General features: G+C 50.0%; 8 protein-coding genes across 8 annotated transcripts; 3 read left to right on the top strand and 5 right to left on the bottom strand.

The window, feature by feature from the left end:
- Positions 1-835: 835 nt before the first annotated feature.
- On the top strand, positions 836-1,755 carry CDV56_106069 (uncharacterized protein; the record flags this gene model as incomplete). The annotated part of the gene is made up of 3 exons (XM_026759688.1): positions 836-916; positions 1,082-1,304; positions 1,361-1,755. The coding sequence occupies 3 exons, from the start codon at positions 836-838 to the stop codon at positions 1,753-1,755; spliced, it is 699 nt and encodes a 232-aa protein (XP_026615073.1).
- A 381-nt stretch (positions 1,756-2,136) lies between these two features.
- On the top strand, positions 2,137-2,757 carry CDV56_106000 (uncharacterized protein; the record flags this gene model as incomplete). The annotated part of the gene is made up of 1 exon (XM_026759619.1): positions 2,137-2,757. The coding sequence occupies one exon, from the start codon at positions 2,137-2,139 to the stop codon at positions 2,755-2,757; it is 621 nt and encodes a 206-aa protein (XP_026615072.1).
- Positions 2,758-3,079: 322 nt separating this feature from the next.
- Positions 3,080-3,760, bottom strand: CDV56_105935 (seipin co-factor family protein; the record flags this gene model as incomplete). The annotated part of the gene is made up of 1 exon (XM_026759554.1): positions 3,080-3,760. One exon carries the CDS (start codon positions 3,758-3,760, stop codon positions 3,080-3,082), a length of 681 nt encoding a protein of 226 aa, XP_026615071.1.
- A 191-nt stretch (positions 3,761-3,951) lies between these two features.
- Positions 3,952-4,752, bottom strand: CDV56_105861 (glutathione S-transferase family protein; the record flags this gene model as incomplete). The annotated part of the gene is made up of 2 exons (XM_026759480.1): positions 3,952-4,486; positions 4,550-4,752. The coding sequence occupies 2 exons, from the start codon at positions 4,750-4,752 to the stop codon at positions 3,952-3,954; spliced, it is 738 nt and encodes a 245-aa protein (XP_026615070.1).
- Positions 4,753-5,242: 490 nt separating this feature from the next.
- och4 (putative alpha-1,6-mannosyltransferase subunit (Hoc1)) lies at positions 5,243-7,455 on the bottom strand (the record flags this gene model as incomplete). The annotated part of the gene is made up of 2 exons (XM_026759291.1): positions 5,243-6,437; positions 7,151-7,455. The coding sequence occupies 2 exons, from the start codon at positions 7,453-7,455 to the stop codon at positions 5,243-5,245; spliced, it is 1,500 nt and encodes a 499-aa protein (XP_026615069.1).
- A 680-nt stretch (positions 7,456-8,135) lies between these two features.
- Positions 8,136-8,456, top strand: CDV56_105592 (uncharacterized protein; the record flags this gene model as incomplete). Its single annotated transcript, XM_026759211.1, has 1 exon — positions 8,136-8,456. One exon carries the CDS (start codon positions 8,136-8,138, stop codon positions 8,454-8,456), a length of 321 nt encoding a protein of 106 aa, XP_026615068.1.
- A 501-nt stretch (positions 8,457-8,957) lies between these two features.
- On the bottom strand, positions 8,958-10,457 carry CDV56_105437 (F-box protein; the record flags this gene model as incomplete). The annotated part of the gene is made up of 1 exon (XM_026759056.1): positions 8,958-10,457. One exon carries the CDS (start codon positions 10,455-10,457, stop codon positions 8,958-8,960), a length of 1,500 nt encoding a protein of 499 aa, XP_026615067.1.
- A 1,245-nt stretch (positions 10,458-11,702) lies between these two features.
- On the bottom strand, positions 11,703-13,480 carry CDV56_105197 (putative AMP-binding enzyme; the record flags this gene model as incomplete). The annotated part of the gene is made up of 4 exons (XM_026758816.1): positions 11,703-12,620; positions 12,671-12,807; positions 12,862-13,126; positions 13,175-13,480. The coding sequence occupies 4 exons, from the start codon at positions 13,478-13,480 to the stop codon at positions 11,703-11,705; spliced, it is 1,626 nt and encodes a 541-aa protein (XP_026615066.1).
- Positions 13,481-13,872: the final 392 nt, after the last annotated feature.

Raw genomic sequence — 13,872 nt, 5'->3', positions numbered from 1 at the left:
ACAGCTGGTAGGGTACAGGAAGAAGTCCTACTGGTTCAGCGCCCTCAGCTCTATTCCTTCGATCCTGGCTGGTTTTGACTTTTGACCTGGAAGAATGGACAAGGGTTAATCACATCATGAATTGTCACTTGGTAGTATGTCTAGAGGTCCTACACAGCCATGATCCAGCGCACCCTCCATAATATGCTTTGTCATGCTCTATGTAGATAGACTCATCTTCCAAGACGACCAGCCTGAACCTAAAAACTTTTCGCTCAGTCGCCTACATGCCTTGTTTAGTTTAGTGTCCTGTCGCAGACTCTTGAAAGGTTGAGATGCGTTGCGACCAAACCACCGTCTTGGGGGAGGCTGGCCGCTGGCGGCTATATCCTTAGCGTTCTGGACTTCTGGTATGCAGCAAAATCCTCAGTCGATCATTGATTGACGATTGACCTTCAACACCTTAGAAGTAAGCATCGAACTTTGGTTAGGTTAGCTCGCCTGATTGAAGAATATATAAAATTCAATTACTTTTGTCGCTGGGGTGATGAAGGTAGACCGTTCTCCCTAGTTTGCCGCTTTTCTCATCGCAAATCTCTTCTAGTGATTTCTACCTCTAGTTTATTCTACATTCCAATCTTGGTGTCAGCGCCCTAAATTGACCCCTCCATCTCTTCCTCCATCTCTTCCGCTCGCCTGTTTTCACCAAAAGAAACAAAACAACAGTAACCCGCGTGCTGACATCTCCGCTTCAGTCATTCATCTGTCTTTGTGACCTCTTCTTCCACCTTCATTTCATTGATCCTTTTCTCTGTTCTTTTATTTTGTCCTTTTCCTTTAATCTCCAACCCCGGCCATGGAATCCCAGGCCAGAAAGCCAGACTGGTACCAAAGGGACGTGCAAAGCATCAATGCTGACGCCCAGAGTCCTGGAAAGGTACAGTGGCCTCAATCCTGAAGAAGTGATTCCACATGTGCTAAGGCTAGTATGTTTCTCCCAATCCATTCTACGTCCATTCCGAGTAACCATATATATATATATATATATATATATCAGCGAGATGAAGCCTTTCAAGTCTACCACTACCCCTGTATCGGGCAGATGCGCTTTCTTGCTTTCAACCTCCCTCGCATGCCATTCTATAATCGGGTTCTGGAACGACTACGAACGGATCCGTCCACCAACTTCCTCGATGCTGGCTGCTGTTTTGGGCAGGAGATTCGTTCCTTGGTAGACCAGGGCATTTCTGGCAAACAGCTCTTCGGATGTGACGTAGAGCAGGCATTCATTGACTTGGGATACCTGCTTTTCCGAGACAAAGACCGTCTCGAAGCGACTTTGCAACTGGAGATCTCACAGCAGAGGACGCCGTGTTTTTAGGGAGCCAATTATCGCGGACAATGTCCGGCAAGATCGATATCATCTTCGCAAGCTCGTTGTTTCATCTGTGGGACTATGACACGCAAGTTCGAGCTGCGATACGCCTGGTTCGATTGTGTCGGGACAAACCAGGCGTCATGATCACGGGGCGACAGCTTGGGAGTCGGCTGGGTGGTCACTACCCAATGCACGGCGTGAACGAGGAAGCTTTGCACTATCGGCATAATGTCGAGACACTAAAGGGCTTCTGGAGAGACATTGAAGCCGCTACCCAAACGCGCTGGACGTTGGAGGCGAGCTTCTTTGCAGATGAAGCGGCTGAGCAGACAAACAAAGTGCGTCCGGTCGAAGATACTAATGCAACGATGATATGGTGGTGCGCGACGAGAAAATAATTTTATTTTGAACATACACGTACAGTCAAGCCAAAAAACTATGTTACTGAGTCTATACGAAGCTAAGACTAGGACTTTAGTCCAGTATCAAGCGCCCATGGCCAGCGATGGAGTTGTGTCGCATTGGACGGAGTAATGGTGAGGGAAATCCTTTGCATATGCTGTGAGGGATCCTATGTCATTGTTAGCATATCTCTGCACATCTCTGGCTGTGATGAGGTTTAGGCTGAGCCAAGCACTGCTTCTGCAAAATGACGTCGGTGGCAGCCCCCCACTCAATGATGACATTGCCAAACTTGTGCAGTCATCCCCACTTTATAACCATCTGTTTCAACTGTTAGCCATTTGATTGTTTACATATTCCCAATCATAGTTGTCACAATGGTCGCCTCAACCCAAGAGCCAGAGCAGCCCACGGCTCCTTCTACCCCGCAGAAGAAGAAACCAGCCAAGCTACGCCCGCGGAAGAAGGCAGAAGACGAAACTCAGGATGATGCACCAAGAGAAAACTCTCCAGAAGCGAGCAATATCCCCCCAGAGTCTGAACAGCCTCGTGGCAGTGGGCCAGTGGACTCGCCCAATCCCGAACCCGAACCTCAACCGGAACTCGAGCCAGAGCACCGTCAACGACGCAACCGCCGCGTGCGACGACCCCGGCGGGATCCCGACGAGGAACAATCCGCAACACTATCCGAGACCGCTGACAACCGCGAACGACGACGTCGCCCCCGCCGGCGTGACGAGCAGCGCATGGTGCCGTTCGGGGCTGACAGCGTGGGGAGGGAAGTCGGGCGAAGGAGACAGGATGGCAGCAGTACGTTGGATAGCATCGGCAATACCAACGGCATGATGATGGGACAAAATCAACAAGGAAGTCAAGCTCAGCCAGAGAAGAAGAAAGAGTCAAAGGATACGTTATCGTTACGGCTGGAGTTGAACTTGGAGATAGAGGTGCAGTTGAAGGCGAGGATCCATGGCGATTTGACACTGGCTTTGCTGTAGGTCTTCCCTCTTTCTGGTATTGGGTATGCTGCTGACAGTTTACAGGAATTGAGTTGGCATCAGATGGAGTTGGGTGTTCAAGGCTTACGATATGGTTGGTTTAGGATTTACTGTATGGGAATCATGTTACCATCTTTCATCAATGATAAGACAATCTATACATGAGAATATCAACCAGACAGATCATTATCGTTCGTACATCATGAGATCATATCAAAAAACACAGTTTCAATCACCCCAATCCTAACACAACCAATCTGAAATGCCATCCGAGCAAATTTCACCCTGAACAAGAGATATTGTAGTACCACATGCCGAAAACTCAAGTGTCCTTCTTCCCTTCTGGTTTCTCATCATTTTCATCCTCCGGCTCATCCTCCCCCTGCTCCTGACTATGAGACAACCAGAACCTGGTGATTGTCCCCCCGAGGAAATGCTGATCAATAAACTTGACCATCCCATATAAGATCCACCCCCAACCCCAGAGCGAGACCCCCATCATACTGGCAACCAGCAAGATCGGCCCCGCCAGGATCAACGAGAGCACCGCCCAGAGGAGCACCGCGACGGCAGCAAAGAGGAACACCCCGGCCAGGAACACGAGCAGCGGAACCCCGCAGCAAATCAGCTGGCAGATGATGAACGTCGAGGCGATGGGTCGGTTCAGGATGGCTTCGTACATTTTGGCTTGGCGCGGGGGCGGGAGTAACCAGGCGATCAGGCCCTTGATCCAGTTCTCGAATCGGTCCATGAGGCTGGGGAAGAAGGAGAACAGCCAGTTCTTGAAGGAGGACCAGATGGCCGAGAAGGAGATGTCCGGCGCTGGCTTGTCATATTTCTGGTCGTCGGAGGGGTACTCGCCTGGAATGGCTTTGTCGGTGACCTTTTCGGTGGTGCTGTTGAGCTGTTTCGTGGTCTGGTTGACGGTTCCTGATGCGACGTTGTTGACGGTGTCGGTGGGCAGGCCCTTGTTTAGGCCGCCGGTTACTGTATTGAGGGACATTTGAGCTGGAGATGATATGTATTGAGAATGTTATTACTCCAAACGAAGGATGTTAAGAAGTTCTCTTGAAAACATTCTTATTCCTGTTGATGTGATCGTCACTTGTCCCCGATGACGTAGTGGGCGTTGGCATCAGGACTCGCCAGTTGGCGTCACGGATAGAATGATCGCAGACCAAGATATGATACATATTATAACCGCGGTCTCAGCGGCCGAGGCTTCTCGGCGCCAATCAAAGGAACCAGACCAGGATCTCCCTTTGCCATGGCTGTCTGATATGACTCCCGCTGGTTGACCCTCTGCAGATAGGCAAGAATCCCCTCATATCCCTCCAAACTATACGGACAGAACAACCGCGCTGTCGTCAAGGTAAACACACTCATAACGTCCGCGGCAGTGAACTCCTCCCCAGCCAGCCAGGCATTCTTTTTCAGCCGATCATCCAGAATCTTCAACGCCTGGTCGAAATTGCGCTTGGCGTATTTCGCGCTTGGGTCTTCGGGGGAGATCCCCGATCGGAGTAGCCTGGAGAACCCCATCACCGCGGGCTGGAAGTATCCATTCGCAAAGTGCAAGAAGTACAGATAATCCGAGTAGTTGTCCGCCGTTGGGGCAATAGTCAATTTTCTATCACCGTACTTGCTCAGGATGTACTCGACGATCGCCCCAGATTCGGCGTGTGTGGTGTCGCCGTCTTGGATAACGGGGGCTGCCTGTGTGGGATGTCTAGCGGGAAAAACAGATCAGTGTGTTCTACTTTAATTTCTTGTGATTTGTGATCAATCGTACAACTGCTGCAATGCTGGAGGGGATAAAAGAGTCTTCGCATCGCGCTGGTATGTTCTGAGCTCGTAGGGGATGCCCAATTCCTCGCAGAGCCAGACAATGCGCTCGGACTGAGATCGCTGGAGGTGATGTACAATAAGCATATTGTAGATTATGTTCAGGAAAACCTTGAAGAAGAGGTGAATGGTCGATGAAAGGATAATCATGCGGGGTTGAAGTTATATATCACGAACTGATTTCCACTAAACATCTGGCCGGCCCTGAAACTGCGAAATACCTCGGGACATCGATGAATCCATTCCAGCCTTGTGACCCGACGGCCCGACATGCTAGACAATTACTATTGCCAATGCCATTGCGATTGTAGCACAATTGAGAAGAAGACGATTTCGAGCCACATGAAACCGCCCTTCTGGTCGAATGCAGGAAGATCTCGGTTGAATGCAGTTCATGGCCTTTGTCTTGATTGACTTGTACTACAGGTATCAATCTCATCCGCATCAAACTACTACTACTACTGCTGCTGCTGCTGCTGCTGTAGGATGTCTACAGAGGCATGACAGGTTTCGGATCATCTGCAGCTGCCGAGCTCAAATGAAGTCCATCCTGTACCATAAAGTCGAATTAGGTTGTAAAGTCATGAAGATTCAGTTCATCTGGTAGCCTAAGACACGCTTTGTAAAACAAACATTCGAATTAACAAATCCATGGTAGCATCCACCCAGGCCAGTGGCTCTTGCAAGTCTTCCACGTCCCACTGAAATAGTGCTTCACCAGCACATCGGGTAAAGTGTGATCCTCGCCCTGCGTGACCGCAAAGGATCTTTTGGGCAGGATCATAACGTCTCGAATTCTTACAGGGTCCTTCAAGTCCCGTAGATGTTGTACTTGCTCCTCCGAGCAGCTCAAGTAGTCCAGGATCGTATCCGTCCATACACTTGGACCCGTCCAGTCCATAACGTTGACCTCAGCATCACCCTCCAAAGCATGCACCTGTTCAACAAAGCTTGGAGTCCTCTCCGCAATCCGACTAAGTAGATCCCGGAACATTGGGTGCAGAGGAGTCGATGCCATAGTCCACTGGACGAACTGCGGCGAGCGAGGAAGTCCTTGTGTGGTTGCGTCTCCTTCCAGGCCAATAATCACATTTGGAGGACTATGATGCTGCTCTCCGGAAGATCCCATAACAGTCCACGGCAGCGGCTGGAATAGGTGGACATCGAGGTCGCTGTACACCCCTCCTCGCCCGAACAGGACCAGGTAGCGACAAAAGTCCGACTGGAGCACGGCATAGGGAAGTTTCTCAAATGCGTCTGCAAGGGTTCCTGACGCGTCAACATCGCGTGCGAGCTCGCGGCAGGCCTCCTCGCTCCAGTACTCGACTTTCCAGCCCGATTGCTGCCACGAAATCACGTGGTCACTGGGTTCAAAGTGCGAGATGGGATGGTCGGGCATCGACAGAAGAAGCTGGTGGACGGTCTGGGGAATGGCGATCTCCGTCACCGAGTACGCTTCGGTGACTGCAGGCAAGTGAGAGTGGTGATCATAGTAGCGATATAGTAGCCACAGGATGCTGAAAAAGACGATTGCCTGGATGGCAACGAGAGGCCGCATCGGTAATGCTATCAACAGAACCCAATTTTCGTCACGATACAGACAGTCGTGAGCAGATATCAATATTCGACCAGAGCGCTCGATTCCAGCGACCGAAAGGTCTACAAAAGCAGAGATCTTGGTGCCGAAATGTCTATCTGGTTGTTCCAGGCACTCGAGCGCATCATGATCCGGTGTTCCCGGGCCAGCTTGATCGGTAGTTGGCCTCTCGGATATGATTTCCTGCAGTGAATATCCCTGCCTGTTGATCCGACTTTCTCTCGTGACCACAGTCTTGCTAGAATCGTCGTCAGTGAATTGAACAGAGGGTTCGCGGCATTCTGCACTTTGCAGAGATTCTCAATTCCTAAGAACGACGAGGGGAAGATGGATGCGTTCCTGAGACTAGCAGCTTGGCGCGACTCTAGTCTCGGAAGTTGTGGCCTCAAGTCGCCGTTTGCGATATTTTTGACCGTGTTGTTGTTTTGGTGTGGATAAATAATGAATGCACTAGGCCCTATCAGGAATGGCTTGGTGATGTTGCCTGAAAAGGAAGGTCCCTCAGGCCACTAATCCCTAGATCCCTCAGGCCACCAATCCATCTTTCAACACTTTTCATCAAGAATAGATTTTGTTGTCTCGCTCTTCTTTATACAAAAGGCTTCATCTGCTAATCGATAGACAGAGTGTCATCAATGCTCAATCCCAATCATCATATAATTAGTCTGAATCATTGCGGCTGTGAATTCCGACACTATTATGGAATGCCATGGCTGCTGCCTGACTGGCGTCTCGGCGAGAATGAATTGTCCAGCCCTGCTACATGGAGCAAGACGCACATCAACTGCGCCAAGTCTTGTTCCTCTGTTCGAATTTAGCTGTACAGATTTGTTGTCCTTTACTATTGTCTAGCAGAAACCTGATTTCCGAATAGTGCCACGAATGCTGCAGCTATCTGTGTTGATACAATAAGACAGAAATCGTCTCAAACCCGCCTCACATCAATCGGACTCGAAATTCTCCTTTGTAGGTCGATCGCCGGCTCTGGATAAGAAGGGATCGTGGTCTAGCGTCCGCTTCCATTGGGCCATCTGGCTTTCGTCGGACTTTGGATGGTTATGCAACTCACGCGGCGTCGAATTAGGCGTACAGACTTGGATCAAGGTATCTTTGGGATTGATCAACTGGCCAACCATGGAGACGAATAAAAGCTGAAACCGAGCTGATGGGCCATTAGACAGCGGCCCTCCTGCTTGGTAGCCCTTGTCTCTCTCCGCCCTTGATGGTGGGACGTAGAAGATTGGTTTGACTCCCATCGATTCACCGCAGTAACGCAGGCTGATTGAGTGAAGAAAGACATGAACTTTGCACCTTGATGGATCTGAGGTTATCTTCATCGCCGCAGGAATCCATCAACATTATCTTCAGCACTACAAGGAAGCCATAAACAGAGCAAAGGCTCTGCTAGAATTTTCCCCAGTGGCGATGTCCAAGTGATAGACTACAATCGTCAATAGTGAGACCAGCTAGAAAGTTGCATTCATTGATGGCAGTGTTTTCTGTCCTGTATGTTTCAATGAGGTTGATATGTCGAAGATCGCACTTACTGCCACATTGTTGACGATCAGGCCCCCCGCAGCTGACAGATCTCCAGCAAATCACTGCGCGTTTTGGGGATATATAACCGGGCTGTGTGAATCGTACATTTTTCTGACCGTAGGAGCTAATAGAGATTGGATATGTTTAGGTATGATCAGTCTGTCACTGTCAGCTAAGACCAATAGAGCAGGGACACTGGACATGCGGGAAGCCTGACGCCTCAGATAACTTAAATCCAAATATAGAACGGTTTCATTTGTTGATCTTATGTGAGATGGACGACCTTCAAATACATTAATAGATGCTGAAGCCACTCGTACCTCGCCATCCTGGAATAAACAACGAGCCTCAGCAGCCATCATCCTCTCCGAATCACAAGTCACACAACAGCGGCAATATGAAGCACCTTTCCCTTGCAACTCTTCTCCTCTCCCTCTCCGGCTCTCTCACAGCAGCCTGGAATGTCACCGCATACAGCAACACCGACTGCACCGGCTACCTGACCTGCTTGACGGGGGAACAGGACTGGGGCTGCTACTGGCTCACGGGCGTCACCGAGCCCATTCAATCCCTGAGCGCCGAGGACCTTCCGGACGGATGGAGGTTCATTGGATCGAGTGGCACTGCCTGCGACACCTGGCATCAGTCCGGAGGAGACGGATGTTACACTCAGAGCCAGGGATTTCAGTCGTTTGAGATTATTGGGTCGAGCAGTTGAGTATGGTTGAAACTATATGAATTATTGAGCGATACTAACACTGGCAATTAGTTGACTGAGAGATCAAGACCGCGAGAGTATCGAAAGTGATGATGTTAGTTCGCTGTTCGTCTGGGTCTGGTATTTTGGTTTCTCCTCTACGTTTTACATGACAAGGACCTTGTTGTGGATACACAATTTCTAAATTGAATTTGGACCTAAGGCAATAAAAGGTCGAATTGTTTCTCCTAAATAGTCAATAAAATAAAATGGCATGAGGAACGTACCGATGCTGATCAGTGCGATTCGACTTAATGCTCGACGAGTTTCCATATTGCTGCACGCCTCCTATTTAGCGCCTGAGTAACACGTCTGAGTCGGTATGACACCTATTTGAATACCGTCAATGCTACGTAAAGCGCAGAATTACCATGAAAACAGATGGCGAACGAAGTCAGCAACCTTGTCCCGGAAAGATTGACAAAAGAAGAGGAATCCATACGAGCGATATGCCTCCTGCCATTAGGTAGCGCTGGCAACCCAAAGCCCCGAGCCGAGCTCGTCGACGACCGAGTCACACTCGACCCCGACAGACTGGGCCATGTCCGCAGCTTCTGCCAGGAAATCTTCATTTGGCCTTCGAGGGTCCGTGGCCCAGACGCGAAGAGTCACCCGTTCCAAGCTAGGAATCCGTTTCTTTGTCTCGACAACACGCTGGTCGACCGCAAAGACCATCCCGTACGGATCCCATGCGTAGTTGTCGAACCCGGAGAGATCGTTCCGAAGCACCACGTGTCGCATTTTTGGGGGCAGGTACTGGCGAAAATCCGCCCAATTCTCGTTCGAGAACCATCCCAGTAAGAGCGGCATTGGGACTTCCAGCTCCTGAAGCTGTGTGAACTCAGGGAACAGCATCAAGAAGTGATCCGTCAGCGTACTAGCACCCGAACTATTCTCCTGGTCCCAGCTGAATCCGCCAACAAAGCTTGGGTCAGTGTCGAGACCTATCGAGAGTGTCTCCAGGCGACCCTTCAACAGCTTCAAGGCGCCAGCCAGTTCCTTGCTGTCGAAAAGTGGTAGCTGCCGCTCGAAGTTGTAGCAGATTCCCAGGTGCAACCTACGGAGCTTCGGACAGGCGCCGAGAATCGCCTTGATGTCGGCAGCATCCGCACTTGACCTGGCCAAGACTAGGCTTTCCAACTCCCCAGCCGCCAGACGATCCTTGTATGCATCGAAACCGGAGGCACTTCTGAGCCACATCTCCACGTGCTTCAGCTTGGGCAGGGCGAACCAGGGAGCAAATTGGTCCTTGTTTCCGAGTAAGGGAAGTACTGCCACCGCTTCCTCCGCCTCGTCGTCGAGTTTCTCAGCCTGGGGAACGTCGCCGCCATATTTGAGGATCTCCAGTCTGTTGAATTTGGAGATGCCGTCGAAGGAAGAGCGGAGGGCGTGTTCGAGGAAAAGACCGGGGAAGCCACCGTTCAGAGTGTAGGTATAGTCTAACTCCAAACTTCGCAGGTTAAACAGTTGGGAGATCAGAACCGTTGCATACGCGTAGTAATGGCCCTGTCGGAGCAGCTCCACGTAACCTTCGGTGTCGAAAAGGCCGATCCGTCTCACGAACTCGATTGCCTTTTCGGTGACAAAGGCAAATCTCGTGGCCTGCTGTTGAAAGTCAATATCTGGAACAGGCGCAACCCAGGCCGGTCCGGTGTAAGTGAGCTGGAGGTGCTTGACATACCCTGCAATTTGCGCATTCAGGAAGATCTGTTCCAGCAGTAGAAGTACTCGTCGGAGGGGTGTTGCTGTATAGGTCCACAAGATGTCTCTAAAGACGAGTGGCTTCGCCCATCTGCGCAGATCTCTGGAGACCTTGGAGACAGCCAGATTGTCAGCAGAGTCTAGGTTGTCAAGGACATTCAGGAGACATTCTGGCGGGAGCATGCTGAGCGGGCTGAAGGCGCTGTCAGCTGCATTCTCAGAATTGTTAGCAGAAGATACAGACCCGGCCTGCGGATCCATTTTGGGATATTTGAAGTTGATCTCCGAAAGGTGCTGAAGGTGATAAAGTTGATATAAAGACGATAGTGATTTGATTGGGAGGGTATTGGTAAGGGAGAAGGAGAAGTGTTGATGAAGTAAGAGTCAAGAGTTTAAAGAGAAAATGCACACTTTTATAGACGGTCGACCATTGGATTGTCTTAGAATCACCTTGAGTGTCTAACATGAGGGTATATTCACTGCGACAAAAATCATTGCCTACGAAACATAAACCTTTGTCTTCCAAGACACCCAAACCGTCTTCTGTCTTGATGGTAGATGGGAGAGTCCCTTCAGCAGCGCTCGGGTCCGTTTGACACATTTCGCTTTCATTCATTACAAAGAAGAAATGATTGAGACATAAAGGAACAAAGATTATTGAGAAGGTCCTATATGCTGACAATGGCATTGTACGAGATCAGAGACTTCGTGTTTGATTCCTTTGTTGACGGGATTCCCAGCTATATACACCGGTTGATCACCGTGCCATTGCGAGAGACTGGTCTGATCCTCCTATCTCGACAAGGTGAACATAATTTCTTCATCCATCGAGTCACATTCGTGACAGCAATTTAGTACAGCCCTTCCATCCTCAAGGGTCAAAAGTCAAGGATCAATGAATGGGTTGAGATAACGTGGTGGTCATAGATGAGCAACAGAGAAATGAATGCATTCAATACCCGATTCGTCCATGACGGACCACCAAGCATAAACCCTGTCATACAGATTCACTCATTAGATGGTACTGTTCAATAAGCTCACTCAACGCTCTTGATGGTTCGAAATGTTGCAGGCTGTACATGGATAGTGCCGACGATCAAGAGGCGCTGCCCTCTGCCTTGCGCTGATCATTATTGGCCCGCCAGATACCTACGGAACGGGGGGTTCTCGTTCAGTAAGATTGAGTATACATAGGCCAGAGTTTGTCCCTCTTAGGGAGGACGAGACGAGAATTCAACGAATGAAAATGGTAAATGTTTGAATGAGAACTCTAGAGGTTTACCATTTGATCCAAGCGGGGGTAGATTGGTGAAGCCTAGAAAAGAAAGAAGAGACCTTATAGCTTCTAGGGAACAATAAGAGACAGAAATGCGCACACACAAAGACTACATATGAAACTTGACGTACTCGGACATTAACGTGGAATTCGCATGTTGTTGTGGTCAGATCCGAGAAAGAATCACTTTCCAGACTTCATACCTCTTGTTCTATGGCTATCATCGCAGCTTAATTATTTTCAAATAACCCCGAAATTTCCTTTTTGTAAAGCTCCAGACTCGCCAAACGTGCCACACTGCCCTTGACTGTCCGAATGAAGGGCCTGTCTACACTGGCGAAGATCAGACGCTCAGGACTCAGCTTCACGCACTCATGGCAGTGCTCGTTGACTTTGTCAATATGGGGCTGTAGGCTCTCGATCATCGCTTGACGACCAGCATGTGATACCGCTTCGTCCTGGTCATGCATTTCCACCAGAAGCACCGGCAGTGGTCGTCCGTGACCCCCTATCAGTGCCGCTTTCACCTTCGGATGCTGTTCTATCTCCGGCTCCAGCGATGAAGCGTAGAGACCATCACCATGGGAGAGAGAAACATAGTCATCCATGCGCCCGACGATCTTCCACAACCCTTTGCGCGTTGGATGCTCGATCCACAGATCGTTCGTCTCGAATCGGTCGCGGTCCGGATAAAGGAGAAATATATGCTGCATTTTACATTCGGGCTGACGAACAAAAACGAGTTCATGGAGGTCTCCCGAGCGGGGCTCAAAGACCGCCCCTGCATGTTTCTGGAATTCGATGTAATCCCAGTCCTTGTCGTCACGACGGAACCTGGTGAAGTAGCCTCCCACCTCGGTGCTGCCGATGACGGGAACGACCTGGACGTGAGGAGCAAGGAGGTCGCCTGACTTTCGTGAGAGAGGAGCTCCGGCATAATTGAGCACTTTGAGGTTCCTCAATGCCGAGAGGGCTCGGTCGTTGAAGCACATTTGGTCGATTAGAGCCGGAGTCAGTAGTGCACTGTCGACGCGGCCATATTTGAGGATATCGACGACGATATCGGGGGTAGGTGGTGCAGATGGGCCGACAACGATGGTTGCGTGAAGATATGTGGTCATGGAGAGAACCAACATCATTCCTACCAGCTTTTTATGGTCAGGTAGAGGAAAAGGATTCACCAGAGAGAGCTACGTACGTGTAAAGATGGTAGGGGTGTATACCAACGTCTCATAGGACCGTGGTGCAACAAGCCTTCATCAATGTCCGGCAGAGACGCAGCCAGGTCAAAGGCAGCCGCCATCTGGTGAGTATAGGTAATGGGTTTGGGGTATCCTATCTGCTTCAGCCCACGGAATACTGCCCAGAAGTACTTCGAGATCAACTAACCTGTTGTGCCAGAGGTATGAAACACCATCCAAGGATCATTCTTTCCTTCTTCCCAGGATTTGGGGTACACATAAGGCTCAGCAGCAGTCTCTTGTAGTAGGATTTCAAGTTCAGGAGCTGTGATCTGCTGAATATTGGGTGCATGCTCCAAAATAGCACCAACTACCGGCGCCATACTTGACGGTCTGATATAGACCTGACATTGTGTCTTGCTCAGAATCAAACGCTGGGCTACCGGCGGAATCAGAGGTGATGGGAGCACCATCTGTTAATGCATCAGGGAGAGGCCGTTTGTGTCAATCGCTTTACTAACCACTTTCTGCAGCTTTCCTGCCGCAGCAGCAATAATGGGATAGCGAAGGTCCTTGGGACCTGCATATGCGAACGATTGGAATGGCTCATCTGACGCAGGTAGGTTTTGCTGCAACCAGTGAACGGCATGGTCGACTGCGTTGTTGAACTCTGCGAAGGTGATCTCTTTATATCCTTGAGATAGGTCATTGTTGTCTATTGGTACCGAGACCCAGGAGCTGTCTGAATCGTTCTTCGCTCGCTGTTCAATAACCGAGATCAGAATGCGATTGCCATGTTGTATGCCGGGCAGTGGAAAAGTAGTCATCTTGGTAATGGTCACCAATCTTGGGAAGTGAAGTGTTTGAGCGACTCATCAGAATTGCATGTAGAAGGCCCTCGAGCTGAATATATATGGAGACAGACAGGGATCCGCGTGGGGTCCACTATAACTAGACCTAGAGCTGTCCAGCCACAACGCAGCTAAGACTAGCGCTTACTTCACGCGCACTCTCAAAAGCTTCACTGAGGGGTTTAAGCTGCTGCTCTCTGCCTGACTTTATCAGGATTTCTGCCCCAGTATAGTGAAACGGAGGGAGCTTAGGCACTGCCGTCGTAGCCACCGTCTATGTACGCGATATAGCGCTTGTGCTTGAGGCTAGGAACCAGCAGTATGATTCTTATAGGGCTGACACGTGGTCCCTATTCTGATCTGCATTC

The sequence above is a fragment of the Aspergillus thermomutatus genome (assembly GCF_002237265.1).
Source record: "Aspergillus thermomutatus strain HMR AF 39 chromosome Unknown NODE_76, whole genome shotgun sequence".
Taxonomy (NCBI): domain Eukaryota; kingdom Fungi; phylum Ascomycota; class Eurotiomycetes; order Eurotiales; family Aspergillaceae; genus Aspergillus; species Aspergillus thermomutatus.
The sequence above is the reverse complement of the archived record's forward strand: the minus strand, read 5'-3'. Positions and strand labels throughout refer to the sequence as shown.